Source organism: Vulpes vulpes, chromosome 8, assembly GCF_048418805.1.
Source record: "Vulpes vulpes isolate BD-2025 chromosome 8, VulVul3, whole genome shotgun sequence".
NCBI lineage: Eukaryota > Metazoa > Chordata > Mammalia > Carnivora > Canidae > Vulpes > Vulpes vulpes.
Genome location: NC_132787.1, coordinates 44,145,139 through 44,160,798, shown reverse-complemented (window position 1 = coordinate 44,160,798; position 15,660 = coordinate 44,145,139). Strand labels below are relative to the sequence as shown.

The following is a 15,660-nucleotide window of genomic DNA, read 5'->3' as shown; positions in this document are numbered from 1 at the left end:
ATGTGGCCTTAGTTGGAAATAGGGTATATTGCAGATGTAGTGGGCCCTACATCCAGTACTAGTGGTGTCTGTATAATAAGAGGAGAAGATGCAGAGAGACACAGGGAAGAAGGCCATGTAAGAGGAGGCAGAGACTGGAGTGATACCGCCTGGCCAAGGAACACCAAGCACTGCTGGCCCCCACCAGAAGCTAGAAGAGAAGTGTGGAACAGTTTTTTCCTTGAGCCCCTGGGAACAAAGCCCATTGACACTTCTCCCACTCAGTAGGTTGTCTTTTCATTATGTTGATTTCCTTCACTCTGTGAAACTTCAGTTTGATGTAGGTTCATTTGTTTATTTTAGCTTTTTGTCCTTGCCTGAAGAGACTGGTCTAACAATATTGCTAAGACCGATGTTGAAGAACTTACTACCTATATTTTCTTCCAGGAGTTTTATGGTTTCAGGTCTTACATTCAAGTCTTCATTTAAGTTTAGTGTATGGTGTAAGACAGTGGCCCAGTTTTATTCTTTTGCATGTAGCTGTCCAATGTTCCCAACACCACTGATTGAAGAGACTTCCTCATTGTATATTCTTGCCTCTTTTGTCATAGGTTAATTGACCATATATGTGTGGGTTTTTTCCTGGGCTTTCTATTCTATTCCATTGATCTATGTGTCTCTGTTCATGCTGGTACCATACTGTTTTTGATTAATACAGCTTTGCAGTATAGTTTGAAATCATGGAGCATGATACCTCTAGCTTTGTTCTTCTTTTTCGAGATTTCTCTGGTTATTTGGATTTTTTTGTGGTTCCATAGACATTTTGGGATACTTTGTCCCAGTTCTGTGAAAAAATGCTATTGATATTTTGATAGAGATTACACTGAATCTGTAGATTGCTTTGGGCATTATGGACATTTTAATAATATTAATTCTCCCAATCCATGAGCATAAAAGATCTTTCCATTTATTCATGTCTTCAATTTCTTTCATCAATTTTTTAAAATAGATTTTATTTACTTATTTGAGAGAGGGAGAGAGAACACAAGCGAGAGGAGGAAGGGCAGAGGGAGAGGGAGAAGCAGATTTCCTGCAGACTCCCTACATCAGGGAGCCTGATGCAGATTCTATCCCAGGACCCTGAGATTATGACCTGAGCCAAAGGCAGATGCTTAACCCACTGAATCACTCAGGTGCCCCACTTTCATCAATGTCTTTTTTTTTTTTCATCAATGTCTTAAACAGTATTCAGAGTACAGGTCTTTCACATCCTTGTTGAATTTATTCATAGATATTTCATTATTTTTGATGCAACTGTAAATGAAATTGTTTTCTTTTCTTTAGTGATAGTTACTAGTGTTCAGAAACACTGATTTCTGTATATTAATTTTGCGTCCTGTGACTTTACTGAATTCATTATTTATTCTAACAGATTTTGGTGGAGTCTTTAGGGTTTTCTCTATATTGTATCATGTCATCAGCAAATAGTGACAGTTTTACTTTTTCCTGTCCAATTTCGATGACTTTTATTTCTTTTTCTTGCCTAATTGTTGTGGTTAGGACTTCCAAAACTATGTTGAATAAGAGTGGTGAGAGTGGATGTACTTGTCTTGTTCCTGATCTTACAGGAAATAAGTATGAGTATGATGTTAGCTGTGGGCTTGCCATATATGGCCTTTATTATGTTGAGATACGTTCCTTCTATACTCACTTTGTTGAGAGTTTTTTTTTTTTATCATAAATGAATGTTGAATTTTGTCAAATGCTTTTCCTGCATCTATTGGGATGATCATATGATTTTTATCCTTTGTTTTGTTAATGTGAGGAATCACATTGATTAATTTGCAGATGTGGAACCATCCTTGCATCTCTGGAATAAATCTCACTTGATTGTGGTGTATGATCCTTTAAATGTATTGTTGAACTTTGGTTTGCTAATATTTTGTTAGGATTTTTACATCTATATTATCAGAGATATTGCCCTGTAATTTTCTTTCTTGTGGTATTTTTGTCTGGTTTTGGTATCAAGGTAATGCTGGCCTTGTAAAATAGGTTTGGAAGACTTCCTTCCTCTTCAATCTTTCGGAATAATTTGAGAAGAATAGGTACTAACTTTTCTTTAATTTTTGGTAATATTGACCTCTGAAGCTGTCTGGTCCTGGACTTTTGCTTTATGGTAGTTTAAAAATTACTGTTTCGGTTTTATTACTTGTAATTGGTATATTCAGATTTTCTATTTTTATGTGTGTGTGTGATTCAGTCTTAGAAGGTTATGTCTTTCTAGGAATTTATCCATTTCTTCTAAGTTTTCCAATTTGTTGGTGTATAATTGTAGTAATCTCTTATTCTTTGTATTTCTGTGGTGTCAGTTGTAACTTTTCCTTTATTTATTTGGGTCCTCTCTCTTGAGTTTGGCTATCGATTTTATTGATCTTTTCAAAGAACCAGCTCTTACTTTTGTTATATTTTCTTTGTCCCCCCCCATCTTTATTTTATTTATTCCTACTCTGGTCTTTATTATTTCTTTCCCTCTACTAATGTTGGGCTTTGTTCCTCTTTTTCTAGTTCTTTTAGGTATAAAGTCAGATGATTTATTTGGGATTTTTCTGGTTTCTATTATTATGAATTTCCTTCTTAGAACTGCTTTTGTTGCATTCCATAGGTTTTGGAAAATTGTGTCTCCATTTTCTTTGTCTCAAGGTATTTCTAAAAATTTCCTGTTTGATTTCTTTGTTGACCCACTGGTTGTTTAGTAACACACTGTTTAGTCTCCACATGTTTGTGTTTTTTCCAGTTTTCTTTTTGTATTTAATTTCTAGTTTTTTACCATTGTGGTTGGAAAAGATGCTTGATGTGAAATTAGTCTTCTTCAACTTATTTGTTTTGTGACCTAACTATCCTGGAAATAGCACTTGAATAGACTGTGTATTCTGCTGTTTTGGATGAAATGTTCTGTATATATCTATTAAGTCCATCTGGTCTAATGTATCATTTAAGGCCAATATTTCCCTATTGATTCTCTGGATTATTTATCCATTGGTTAAGGGGAATATTAAAGTTCCCTACTGTTATTATATTACTGTCAATTTCTCCCTTTATGTCTATTAATATTTTCTTTATATTTTTAAATGCTCCTATGTTGAGTGCATAAGTATTTACAAATGTTATATCCTCTTCTTGGATTAAACTCTCTATCATTGTGTAATGCTCTTCTCTGCCGTTTGTTATAGTCTTTGTTATCTATTTTGTCTGATATGAGTATTGCTTCATCAGCTTTCTTTTTGTTTCTGTTTCCATGGAATATCATTTTATTGTCTCTTCAATTTCAGTCTCTGTGTGGCTTTAGATCTGAAATTAGTCTCTTATAAGGCAGTATATAAATGGGTCTTTAAAAAAATCTATCCAGCCACTGTATGTCTTTTGATTGGAGCATTTAGTCCATTTACACTTAATGTAATTATTAATAGGTATGTACTTCTTGTCATTTGGTCAGTTGTTTTCTGGATGCAAGTCTTCTGTTTAATTTTTCTTCTTTTGGTCTCTTCCATTGTGTTTGATGGTTTTCTTTAGTTATGTTTGAGATCCTTTCTCTTTATTTATTTTTTGTTTACCTATTGTAGGTTTTGGTTTTTGGTTAGCATAAGGTTCATAAATATTGACCTATATATGTATAGCTGTCTATTTTAAGCTAATAGTCACTTCAGTTTGACACATCCTAAAAGCACTATTTTTTACCCCCCCAACATTTTATGTTTCTAACATCCTATTTGACATCTTTTAATTTTCTCAAAAAAGATTTATTTATTTATTTGTGGGGGGTGAGGAGGGACAGGGGGAGAGAGAGACTCTCAAGCAGATTGCCTGAACATGGAGCCAATGTGGGGCTTGATCTCATAACTCTGAGATTATGACTTGAGTGAAAATGAAAAGTCACATGCTTGACCAACTGAGCCACCCAGGCACCCTTGCCATCTTTTCATTTTGTGTATTACTTAACTACTTGCTGTAGTTATAGTTAAATTACTATTTTTGTCTTTTAATCTTCATACTATCTTTTTAAGTTGGACAATTTACTGCCTTTACTATATGTTTTCCTTTACCAGTGAATTTTTTTCTTTCATATTTTTCTTATTTCCTGTTATAGCTTTTTCTTCTTTTGCTTAAAGAAGGCCCCGTAACATTTCTGGTATGGTTGGTTTAGTGGTGATGAATCCCTTTAACTTTTGCTTGTCTAGGAAACTATCTCTCCTTCAATTCTGAATGAAAACCTTGCCAGCTGGAGTAGTCTTGGTTGCAGTGTTTTCTTTCAGTACTTTGAATATATTATCCCACTCACTCTGCCATGCAAAATTTATGCTGAAAAATATGCTGACAGTCTTATGGGGGTTCCTTTGTACACAACAAGTTGTTTTTCTCTTGCTGCTTTAAAAATTCTCCCCTTGTCTTTAACTTTTATTTATTTTATTCTTTTAAAGATTTTATGTTTATTCATGAGAGACACACACAGAGAGAGAGAGAGAGAGAGAGAGAGAGAGGCAGAGAGAGAAGCAGGCTGCATGCAGGGAGCCCGATGTGGGACTCCAGGATCCCGGGACTCCAGGATCACACCCCAGCCCGAAGGCAGACGCCCAGCCACTGAGCCACTCAGGCATCCCTGTCTTTAACTTTTAGCAATTTAATTATAATATTTCTTGGTATGAGTCTTTTTGGGTTCATCTTGTTTAGGGATTTCTGTGCTTCCTGGAACTGGATGTCTGTTTTCTTCCCCAGGTTAGGGAAATTTTCAGCCATTATTTCTTCAGATAAGTTCAAATAACTTCAAATAGGCCTCCCCACTCCTTTCTGGAACTCCTATTATGTGAATGTTAGTACACTTGATGTTTTAAGAACTATTTTCATTTTTCAATTAACATATGCTAATTATATATAATTATATATCTATTATTAATATGCATATAGCATATGCATATTAATAATAATATATTATTAGTTTCAGAGGTAGAATTTAGGATTCATCTGTTGCATACAACTGATGAATTATTTCAAGTGCCCTTCTTAATGCCCACCACCCCGGTACCCCACCCCCTTGACCTTCCCTCCAGCAACCCTCAGTTTTTTCCTAGAGTTAAGAATCTCTTATGGTTTGTCTCCTTCTCTGTTTCTGTCTTATTTTATTTTCCCTTCCCTTCCCCTATGTTCATCTGTTTTAGTCCTTAAATTCCACATATGAGTGAAACCATATGGTATTTGTCTTTCTCTGACTGACTTATTTCGCTAAGCACAATACACTGTAGTTCCATGCATGGCATTGCAAATGACAAGATTTCATTCTTTTTTGATGGCTGAGTAATATTCCATTATATATATGTAATATATATACACACATATATATATAAAATGGAAATATATATATGTAAAACAACTTCTTTATCTATTTATCTGTTGATGGACATCTGGGCTCTTTCCATATTTTGGCCGTTGTAGACATTGTTGCTATAAACATTGTGGTGCATATGCCCCTTCAAATCACTATGTTTGTATCCTTTGGATAAATACTCAGTAGTGCAATTGCTGGGTCATAGGGTAGCTCTATTTTTAACTTCTTGAGGAACCTCCATACTGTTTTCCCGACTGGCTGCACCAGCTTGCATTCCCACCAACAGCGTAAGAGGGCTCCCCATCCTCTGGGTCCTCACCAACATCTGTTGTTTCCTGAATTGTTCATGTTAGTCATTCTGACTGATGTGAGGTGGTATCTCATTGTGGTTTTGATTTGTACTTCTCTGATGATGAGTGATGTTGTGCACTTTTTCATGTGTCTGTTGGCCATGTATAGTTCTTCTTCGGAGAAATGACTGCTCATGTCTTCTGCCCATTTCTTGACTGGATTTTTAAATTTTTGGTTATAGAGTTTGATAAGTTCTTTATAGATTTTGGATACTAGCCCTTTCTCTGATATGTCATTTACAAATATCTTCTCCCATTCTGTATGCTGCCTTTTTAGTTTCGTTGATTGTTTCCCTTTTGTTTGTGCAAAAGCTTTTTATCTTGATGATGTTCCAATAGCTCATTTTTGCTTATGTTTCTCTTGCCTTTGGAGATGTGTCTAGCAAGAAGTTGCTGTGGATGGGGTCACAGAGGTTGCAGCGAGTGTTCTTCTCTAGGATTTTGATGGATTCCTGTCTCACATTTAGGTCTTTCATCTATTATGAGTTTATTTTTATGTATGGTGTAAGAAAGTGGTCCAGCTTCATTCTTCTGCATGTGGCTGTCCAGTTTTCTCAGCACCACTTGTTAAAGAGATGGTCTTTTTTCCACTGGATATTCTTTCATTCTTTGTCGAAGATTAGCTGACTATAGAGTTGAGGGTCCATTTCTGGGTTCTCTCCTGTTCCATTGATCTATGTGTCTGTTTTTGTGCCAATACCATACTGTCTTGATGATCACACTTCTGTAATACAGCTTGAAGTCTGGAATTGTGATACCTCCAGCTTTGGTTTTCTTTTTCAACATTCCTTTTGCTATTTGGGGTCTTTTCTGGTTCCATACAAATTTTACGATTGTTTGTTCCAGCTCTTTGAAAAATGTTGAAGGGGCATTTTGATAGTGATTGCATTGAATATGTTGATTGCTTTTGGTAGCATAGACATTTAAATAATATCTGTTCTTCCAATCCATGAGCATAGAATGTTTTTCCATTTCTTTATCTTTTCCTCAATTTCTTTCATAAGTACTGTTCAGTCTTCAGAGTATGGATACTTTACCTCTTTGAGTAGGTTTATTCCTAGGTATATGGTTTTGGGTGCAACTGTAAAAGGGATAGATTCTTTGGTTTCTCTTTCTTTTGCTTCATTATTAGTGTATAGAAATGCAACTGATTTCTGTGCATTGATTTTATATCCTGCCACTTTGCTGAATACCTGTAACAGTTCTAGCAATTTTTAGGTGGAGTCTTTGGGGTTTTCTACATAGAGTATCAAGTCATCTGCTAAGAGTGAAAATTTGGCTTCTTTGCCAATTTGGATGCCTTTTATTTCTTTTTGTTGTCTGATTGATGAGGCTAGGATTTCCTGTACCATGTTGAACAACAATGGTGAGAGTGGACATCCCTGATGTGTTCCTGACCTTAGGAAAAAAGATCTAAGTTTTCCTCTTTGAGAATATTTGCTGTGGGTTTTTAATATATGGCTTTTATGATATTGAGGTATGTTCCCTCTATCCCTACACTGCAGAATTTTTATCAAGAAAGGATGCTGTATTTTGTCAAATGCTTTTTCTGAATCTATTCAAAAGATCATATGGTTCTTGTCCTTCCTTTTATTAATGTGTTGTGTCACATTGACTGATTTGTGGATGTTGAACTACCTTTGCAGCCCAGGAATACATCTCTCTTGGTTTTGGTGAGTAATCCTTTTAATGTACTGTTAGATACTATTAGCTAGGATCTTCGTGAGAATTTTTGCATCCATGTTCATCAGGGACATTGGTTTGTAATTTTTTTTTTTTTGGTGGGGGCTTTGTCTGATTTTGGGATCAAGGTAATGCTGGCCTCATAGAATGAGTTTGGAAATTGTCCTTCCATTTCTATTTTTTTTTGAAACGGCTTCAGAATAATAGGTATTAGTTATTTTTAAAATGTTTTTTTAGAATTTTGCTGAGAAGCCATCTGGCCCTGGACTCTTGTTTGTTTGGGAGGTTTCTTTTTTTTTTTTTTTTTAAATTTTTTTAAATTAAAAAAATTTTTTTTTTAAAAATTTATTTATGATAGTCACACAGAGAGAGAGAGGGGGGGGGGGTTGCAGAGACATAGGCAGAGGGAGAAGCAGGCTCCATGCACTGGGAGCCTGATGTGGGATTCGATCCCGGGTCTCCAGGATCGCGCCCTGGGCCAAAGGCAGGCACCAAACCGCTGCGCCACCCAGGGATCCCTGTTTGGGAGGTTTCTGATTACTGATTTAATTTCTTTGCTGGTTATGGGCTTGTTGAGGTTTTCTATTTCTTCCTGTTTCAGTTTTGGTAGTTTTTATGTTTCTAGGAATACATCTACTTCTTCCAGATTCCCTAATTTGTTGGCATATAATTGCTCATAATATTATTTTATAATTGTTTGTATTTCTTAAGTATTGGTTGTGATCTCTCCTCTTTCATTTATGGTTTTATTTGGGTCCTTTCTCTCTCTTTTTTAAAAAAATAAGTCTTGCTAGGATTTATCAATTTTCTTAACTTCTAGTTTTGTTGATATGTTCTATATTTTTTCAAAATCTCTATATCATTGATTTCGGCCGTAATCTTTATTATTTATCTTCTTTTGCTGGATTTAGGCTTTGTTTGCTGTTCTTTTCCAGCTCCTTTTGGTGTAAGGTTAGGTTGTGTATTTGAGACCTTTCCTGTTTCTTGAGAAAGGCTATTTTGCTATATACTTCCCTCTTAGGACTCCCTTTGCTGCATCCCAAAGGTTCTGAATTGTTGTGTTTTCATTTTCATTTGTTTCCATGTATTTTTTAAAAAAATTTTCCTTTAATTTCTTGGTTGACTCATTCATTCTTTAGTAGGATGCTCTTTAACCTCCATGTATTTGTCTTCCCTCCAAATTTTTAAAAAAGATTTTATTTATTTATTTATGAGAGACAGAGATAGAGAGAGAGAGAGAGGCAGAGACACAGGCAGAGGGAGAAGCAGGCTCCATGCAGGGAGCCCAACGTGGGACTCAATTCCAGGTCCCCAGGACCACGCTCTGGGCCAAAGGCAGTGCTAAACCACTGAGCCACCTGGGCTGCCCCCTTCCAAATTTTTTCTTGTGATTGAGTTCAAATTTTAAAGCATCATGGTATGAAAATATACATGGTATAATCTCAATCTTTTGGTACCAGTTAAGACCTGATTTGTGACCCCGTATGTGATCTCTGAAGAATGTTCCATGTGCACTCAAGAAGAATGTGAGTACTTTGCTTTAGTGTGAAATATTCTGAATATATATACGAAGTCCACCTGGTCCAGTGTGTCATTCAAAGCCCTTGTTTCTTTGTTGATCTGCTTAGATTATCTATCCATTGCTGTGAGTATGGTGTTAAAGTCCCTTACTATTATTGTATTATTATCAATGTGTTTCTTTAATTTTGTTATTAATTGATTTATATAATTGCTCCCAAGTTAGGAGCATAAATATTTACCATTCTTAGTTTTTTTTTGTTAGAGAGATCCTTTTATTATAGTAGAGTGTCCTTATTCATCTCTTATTACAGTCTTTGGTTTAAAATCTAGTTTGTCTGATATAAAGATTGCTACTCTAGTTTTCTTTTGATGTCCATTAGCATGATAAATGGTTCTCCACCCTCTCACTTTCAACCTGGAGGTGTCTTTGAGTCTAGAATGAGTCACTTATAGATAGCATATTGATAGGTCTTGTTTCTTTTTTTTTTTCAATCAAATCTGATGCCCTGTATCTTTTGATTGGAGCATTTAGTCCATTTACACTCAGAGTAAGTACTGAAAGATCTGAGTTTTAGTGCCATTTACCTGTAAAGTTGTTGTTTCTGTAGATTGTCTCTGTTCCTTTCTGGTCTTTGTTACTTTTGGGCTCTCTATTCATTCAGAGGATCCCTTTCAATATTTCTTGCAGGGCTGGTTTAGTATTCACAAGTTGCTTCAGCTTTTGTTTGTCCTAGAAACTCTTGATCTCTCCTTCTATTCTGAATGATAGCCTTGCTGAATAAACTATTCTTTGTTGCATTTTTTCCCCATTTAACACAATGAATATATCATGCCAGTCCTTTCTGGCTTGCCAGGTCTCTGTGGACAGGTCTGCTGCCAGCCTTATGTTTCTACTCTTGTAGGTTAAGAACCTTCTGTCCTGAGCTGCTTTCAAGACTTTCTCTTTATCTCTTAAGTTTGCAAGCTTCATTATTTATTATATGTTGAGGTGTTGATCTATTTTTATTGATTTTGAGGGGGGTTTTCTGTGCCTCCTGGACTCATGCTTGTTTCTTTCCCCATATTAGGGAAGTTAAAATTATTCTCATTTTTAAAAATTCTTTTTTCTTTTTTGGGTTCTGACTGAGTGATTTCCACTGTTCTGTCTTCCAGATTGCTGATCCATTCTTCTGTATCATCTAATCTGCTGTTGATTCCTAGTGTATTTTTCAATTCAATTATTGTATTCTTCAGCTCTGTAATTCCTGTTTGGTACTTTCTTATATTTTCTAACTTTTTGTTGTAGGTCTTACTGTGTTCCTCCATTCTTCTCCTGAGTTTGGTGAGCATCTTCATGACCATTACTTTGAACTCTACTTTGCCTGGTAAGTGACCTATCTCTATTTTGTCAGGGTTTTTTCCCCCTGGGGTTTTATCTTGTTCTTTCATTTAGAACCTATTCTTCTGTATCCTCATTTTGTTTGACTTTCAAGGTTAGTCTCTACAACTTAGGTGGAATAGTCACCTCTCCCAATCTTAAGGGGTAGCCTTGTGTAGGAATGTCCCCTGTGTACATTGCATATGCCTGGAAGTTTTGGCTGCCTGGCTGGCTGTAGCTGAAGCCAGCATGGTGTGGGGGAGTCCAGGGGTACACTATACCTGGACAACCCTGATGGGGTTGGCTGGAGCTGGAGCAGGCACTGGCTAGAAGTTCTGGGGGTGCACTGAGACCAGAAGCCACGTTGGTGGGGTGGTTGGAGCTGGGCGGGCATGGGTGGAGAGCTATCTGGGGGTTAGCTGGTATGGGCCAAGGGCCTGGGGCTCGCTGGAGTAACCCTGGCAGGCCAACCAGAGTGCCTGGGCCCTGCTCCCATCTGCACTATCAAGGTGGAAGGGAATGTAAACAATGGTGCTTATTGGGACCTTCAACCTGGTGAGAGTTCCAGTAGTTCCCCTTCCCTTGCCATTTAGTGGATGTGAGTGGATTTCATTCATTTATAGTCTTGTTGCCCTTTAAGCCACTATTTTTCTGGTGTCCCAGGGTGGGTGAATCTGGGTTTATGGCCAGTGCTATCTTTTCTCACTGCAAATTATCACATTGGTTTGGGGTGTGAGAGGGGTGTTTTCCCATGGTTACCATATTTTCATCTTTCCTGCTATTCCTCTGTGTGGCCCCTCTAACCTTTGTTGTATAGAAGTTGTTCAATCAGCTCTCAGTTCTTCAGGATGAATTGCTCCATATGTGGGTGTAGATTTGGTGTGTCCTTGGGAGGAGGTGAGCTCAGAGTCTTCCTATGCCAGCGTCTTGGACCGTCTCCTTCGGCTTTTGTTTCTCCTTAGTTCAGCAATGTAACTTGAACTATTTTTAGTTTTTTAAAGATTAGCTCATTTTTAAAAACATGTGTCTTGCTGGCCTGGTTCTTGTTTTCCTTCATATTAGATGTTTCTATTATTTTCTGGAAGGATTTAACTGAGAAAAGGCACTTACTTCTCTGATGGATTATTTACTGATTTTTCCACACATCGCTATCTTTCTTATTTTACAAATAAAGAAGCTGAAGTAAAGAGAGAATAAATGACTTATCACATTTTAAACAATCTTCAACAGCTGAATCTGAGGCAGGTGGTCTTTTGACTACACTCTACAAAACACTGTAATAAGCTAGAAGCTCTTGGAGAACAATCATATCTTCTTAGGTACATTCTTTATGCCTTTTTCCACAGAGTGGTTCAGAAATAATTATCTGTTATAGGACAGCAGATTATCCCAGTCAAGGCTGCTGCTATCCCATAGGGTATCTTTGTGCAAAGCAGAAGTCGTCCTTTCAGGTAAACACAGCCTTGAGGGAGCATGGCCCAACTAGCAGGCAAATGAAATTTTAAACCCACACCTGCTGGCTGGCCGAACACCTTGATGCAGACACAGCCTGTACAATAGTATGTGATGACCCTGACCATCGTCACCATTTGCCAATATGACCCCTTTCTGACAATTAAAACAGTGAAGCATTTGAGAGACCCACACAGTCAGTAAAATTCCATTTATATGGGGCTTAGCTCTGCTTTACGTAACACTCATCACCTTCTGCTGTTTTGATTCTAAAGCTTTGACTTCAAGATATCACCTCGAATAATTTCTAGACATTAATGGAAGGCTAGAATTAAAAATAAATAAGCTAGAGACCAGAAGGCCATTCAAAGACCAAAGGAAACATGAGTAAGCTAGGCCTCTTCAACATCCCTGGATGTAAAGATTATCACTGAACCACTCCTCTGATCCTACACAGAATGGGAAGATGATGGGAGCACTTTGCAAGCTGTTTGGTTAGTCTTCTTGATTTTCTGAGTGGCTCTCCCAGTGACCCTCAGATGATGCTTACCTTCTGTTTTGATCCGCAGGGCTGTCCGGACCAGGGCAAACAGGGTGGCATTGAACATGACCGTCCCATCACTGTTCAGAGGCATGTTCATGGAGACTAGACGCTGGAGGGGGAAGTGGAGGCAAAGCTGGTGATTACAGCAAACTGTTCTCAAAGGACCCACAGAACCACAATGGCAGGAGAATGCTGGGATGGAGCCTTGAAACTTGTGTGCATGTGTCAGAAGCAGGCAGGGGTTTGAGGCATGGGTCACTAAAATGTATTTAAAACCTATTCTGGGGAGGATGTCAGCTCTGCCATAAATCTCAGCTCTTCAACACAGAGTGAGGGAGGAATAATATTTGTTCTTATTACATCATTTCTTCCACAAAAGGATGTTTAGCCCACCCAAACCTCTCCTTAGTTCAAATGTCTACTCAGGCATATGGGTGTGCTCTCTACTGGCAACAAAGAACAGCTGCATGCCAGGCACTTGCTGAGAGCCCACCTGCCAGCCAGAATTCATCCAAAGCCCTGATAAGACAGTATCATAAGAATACTGTCATATCATAAGGATAAGACAGTAATGGTAGGTTTGCATGCAGGAGACAGTAATGGCAGGTTTGCATGCAGGATGCAGTGCATCCTTTTTTCTGTATACTGAAAAATATACCTCTGCATCAAGCTGGGCCAAAAGCTTGTTGACTGGTTAGGACTGGATTGCCCTTTTCCATCCTTTCTCACCACCCTAAATTGCTGCCATTGATTGTGCCCTGGTGTGGGACCCTCAATGCACACCAGAGTAATTATGAGAAAGAGCACCATGAAAGTCATTCTGACGTTTGCTCTCAAGATGTGGTCAAAGATGTTACTTATTAGATCACATAGTGTCCTCCTGTTAATCATAGTGCCAAGAGGAGTTATAATTTTCCTGACTGACTGGATCTTCTTGTCTCTCACAGACATTGTGAATTATGGCGCGGTCACTGGGAAGCTGAACATCCAGTTGCTAGCCTGTCCAGGCCCATCTGGAGGCCATGATGGATGCACTATCACCTCATGCAGGACACACTTGTCCCTGCTTTTTTTTTTTTCCATTGTGCTTTGACTTTCCATTTGTGCTTTTTCCCCCTCATATCTTCTATAACCTTGGAAATCTTCTAAAATCTTTTTTGGAACAAAGTGGAGATATAAATGAGAAAAAACTGAGTAAAACAAAGCACAATTCAATTTTCCATTTTCCATGAATGGATTATCCGCCGCTGAATTTTTGTATCTGTGCTTCTATACAGCTCTCTGACCTCACTTTCCCCAACCCCTTTTCAGCTCATTGTTATTCCAACAGGGATTACAGAATGGTGGAAATGGGAATTAAAATAAGAGGGAATAGAGTAGGAATAATACTCTCCAGCAACTGTGGGGCTATCTGGTTGGGATTACTGTGAGGTAAGGGAGGTGCCTGGGCACACAATTTAAGGGAGTGCTCACTCTCAGGATCATGTGAGGACCACACGAGCAAGAGTTGGGTCTAAAGAGTCTAGGATGCTTGCCTTTTACTTTTATGGGGTCATGGACTCGCTTAGAAATCTGATGAACATGACAGATCCTCTCTCTGGTATAATTTGTGAGTGTTTCAGGGATTTTGTACACAGTTTTAAGGCTTTTGAGGTCCCTGAAGCTGAAGCATGGACTCTTTAATAGCCCTCTGATCCCAGTAAGAGAACTCCTAATCCGTCCATCCTTGGCTGGACGTTTTCCAGGATGCCTAGGTGGTACAGACTGATGGGACTGCGCATGTGGCTCACTGGGTCAAGAGGCATTCACTTCAGTTTTCCTTTATACAATCTGAGGACTTACTGTAGCTGAGGACTTACTGTTGGAAGGAACCTTAAAATATAATCTGGTTCAAGCTCATTTCTTTAATACATAAGTATTGTCTTCATTCCCTTAAAGGATCAAAGGCCTGACCACGGTCACAAGACAAATAGGCTTCTTCCCTCCCTTGTTTTCTCTTTTTCTCCCATGAACCCAGGTCATCCCTTACTTTGCAAGCCACACGGTGAGGGCACAGCTTCCCAAAACCCAGTGGGGGCTGAATCCGCCGGAGCAGGGTCACTACATCTAGGTGTTTGATTCGACCCCTAAAAGAGAGAGGAGAGGAGAGAAAGATCCATCAGAGGGCCATGGTCTCAGCGAGCAGCCCAGGACGTATATACCAGGCTCTCCATAGCTGTTGCCCTATTGGTCAAACTCGGTACAGAGTTGCAGAATTGCATGGTAAAACCCCAAAACCAGTATATACATGTTTAGATTTTGATGAGCAATTTTCCACCAGGGCTGTGTTCAAGAAAGGGACTTTGAGTAGTGCAATTAGACTCTCACATATACTTGCTGCTGCAATCTAACCATGTGACCAAGAGGCATTTATTAACTGTTAATCAAATGTGATTGTATCCTTGAATCCGAGGTGAGAATAGAGTTGAGATCTACTTGACTCTAAACATTTTCACTTGAGTACTTACTAGGATTTCCCATCCTTCTGTTCAACTGAAAATAGTTACATTCTTGACTTAGCCAAAGATGCTTGGCCTGTTATTGCTGGACCTTGACTCTTGACCCTGGGGTCTGGTGTTGTTCAGTGTTTCTAATTGGTCCACCCAGTGCTAACCTGTGTTGAACCTCTTCTATAGGTATGGTCCTCTGGGCTTTGGAAATCAGTGTTTCCCTCTAGGAACTTACTTGGCTTCAGGATCATACTCTGCCCAGATTCTTTTAAATTCATCCAGATGATGGGGACCAAGAATTGACCAGTCCCTTGTCAGGTAGTCAAAGTTATCCATGATGACAGCTACAAAGAGGTTAATGATCTGCAGAGAACAGAGATATGATGAGTTTCTTGCCACCTGAATCCATTTTGCCAGCTGGTGCCATGCATGGTAGAAGCCACATTTCTAAAGACCAGCTATATTCATCATTTAAAACACCAGCCCCTGGAGCTCGGGTCTCTTTGGTATGAATCTGACACAGCTCTCCTCAGAATGATGTGGAATGAACCCCACATGTGGGCTGGACAGCTTCCCTCATACTAAACTGCTGGGCAGTTTGTCCCCTAAGGACAGGGGGCAGCTTTCTCCACCACTCTTCCTCACACTGCTCATCAAAGTGTCAAAAACATATGGGTTGCCTCTAGGCCTCTACACACATCCCTTTCTGTCCCCTGGGACAATGCCACCATGACAAGAGCCAAGAATGCATAAGAAAGATGCTGGTTGGGCTCACTCTGGCCCAGGGCTTTGTGTCCTTGTCTACTGGTTGGACATTGCTACTAACTGAGTCTTTCCAAGTCTGTTTCTCTGACTGCAAGATGCAGAGATAGAGGGCGTAGGCTGCCTTGAACTGCATACTCATGACA

General features: G+C 38.8%; 1 protein-coding gene across 11 annotated transcripts in view; it reads right to left on the bottom strand.

Annotated features, from left to right (window-relative positions):
• Positions 1-15,660, bottom strand: part of CACNA1C (calcium voltage-gated channel subunit alpha1 C) — a 648,720-nt gene that overhangs the window by 21,123 nt on the left and 611,937 nt on the right. For all 11 annotated transcript variants that reach the window (XM_072766363.1, XM_072766357.1, XM_072766353.1 and 8 more), the window contains 3 exons: positions 14,988-15,115; positions 14,293-14,389; positions 12,270-12,372 (listed from right to left, as the gene is read on the bottom strand). In XM_072766363.1, coding sequence (XP_072622464.1) covers positions 12,270-12,372; positions 14,293-14,389; positions 14,988-15,115 — 328 coding nt within the window. The remainder of the gene's footprint in view (positions 1-12,269; positions 12,373-14,292; positions 14,390-14,987; positions 15,116-15,660) is intronic.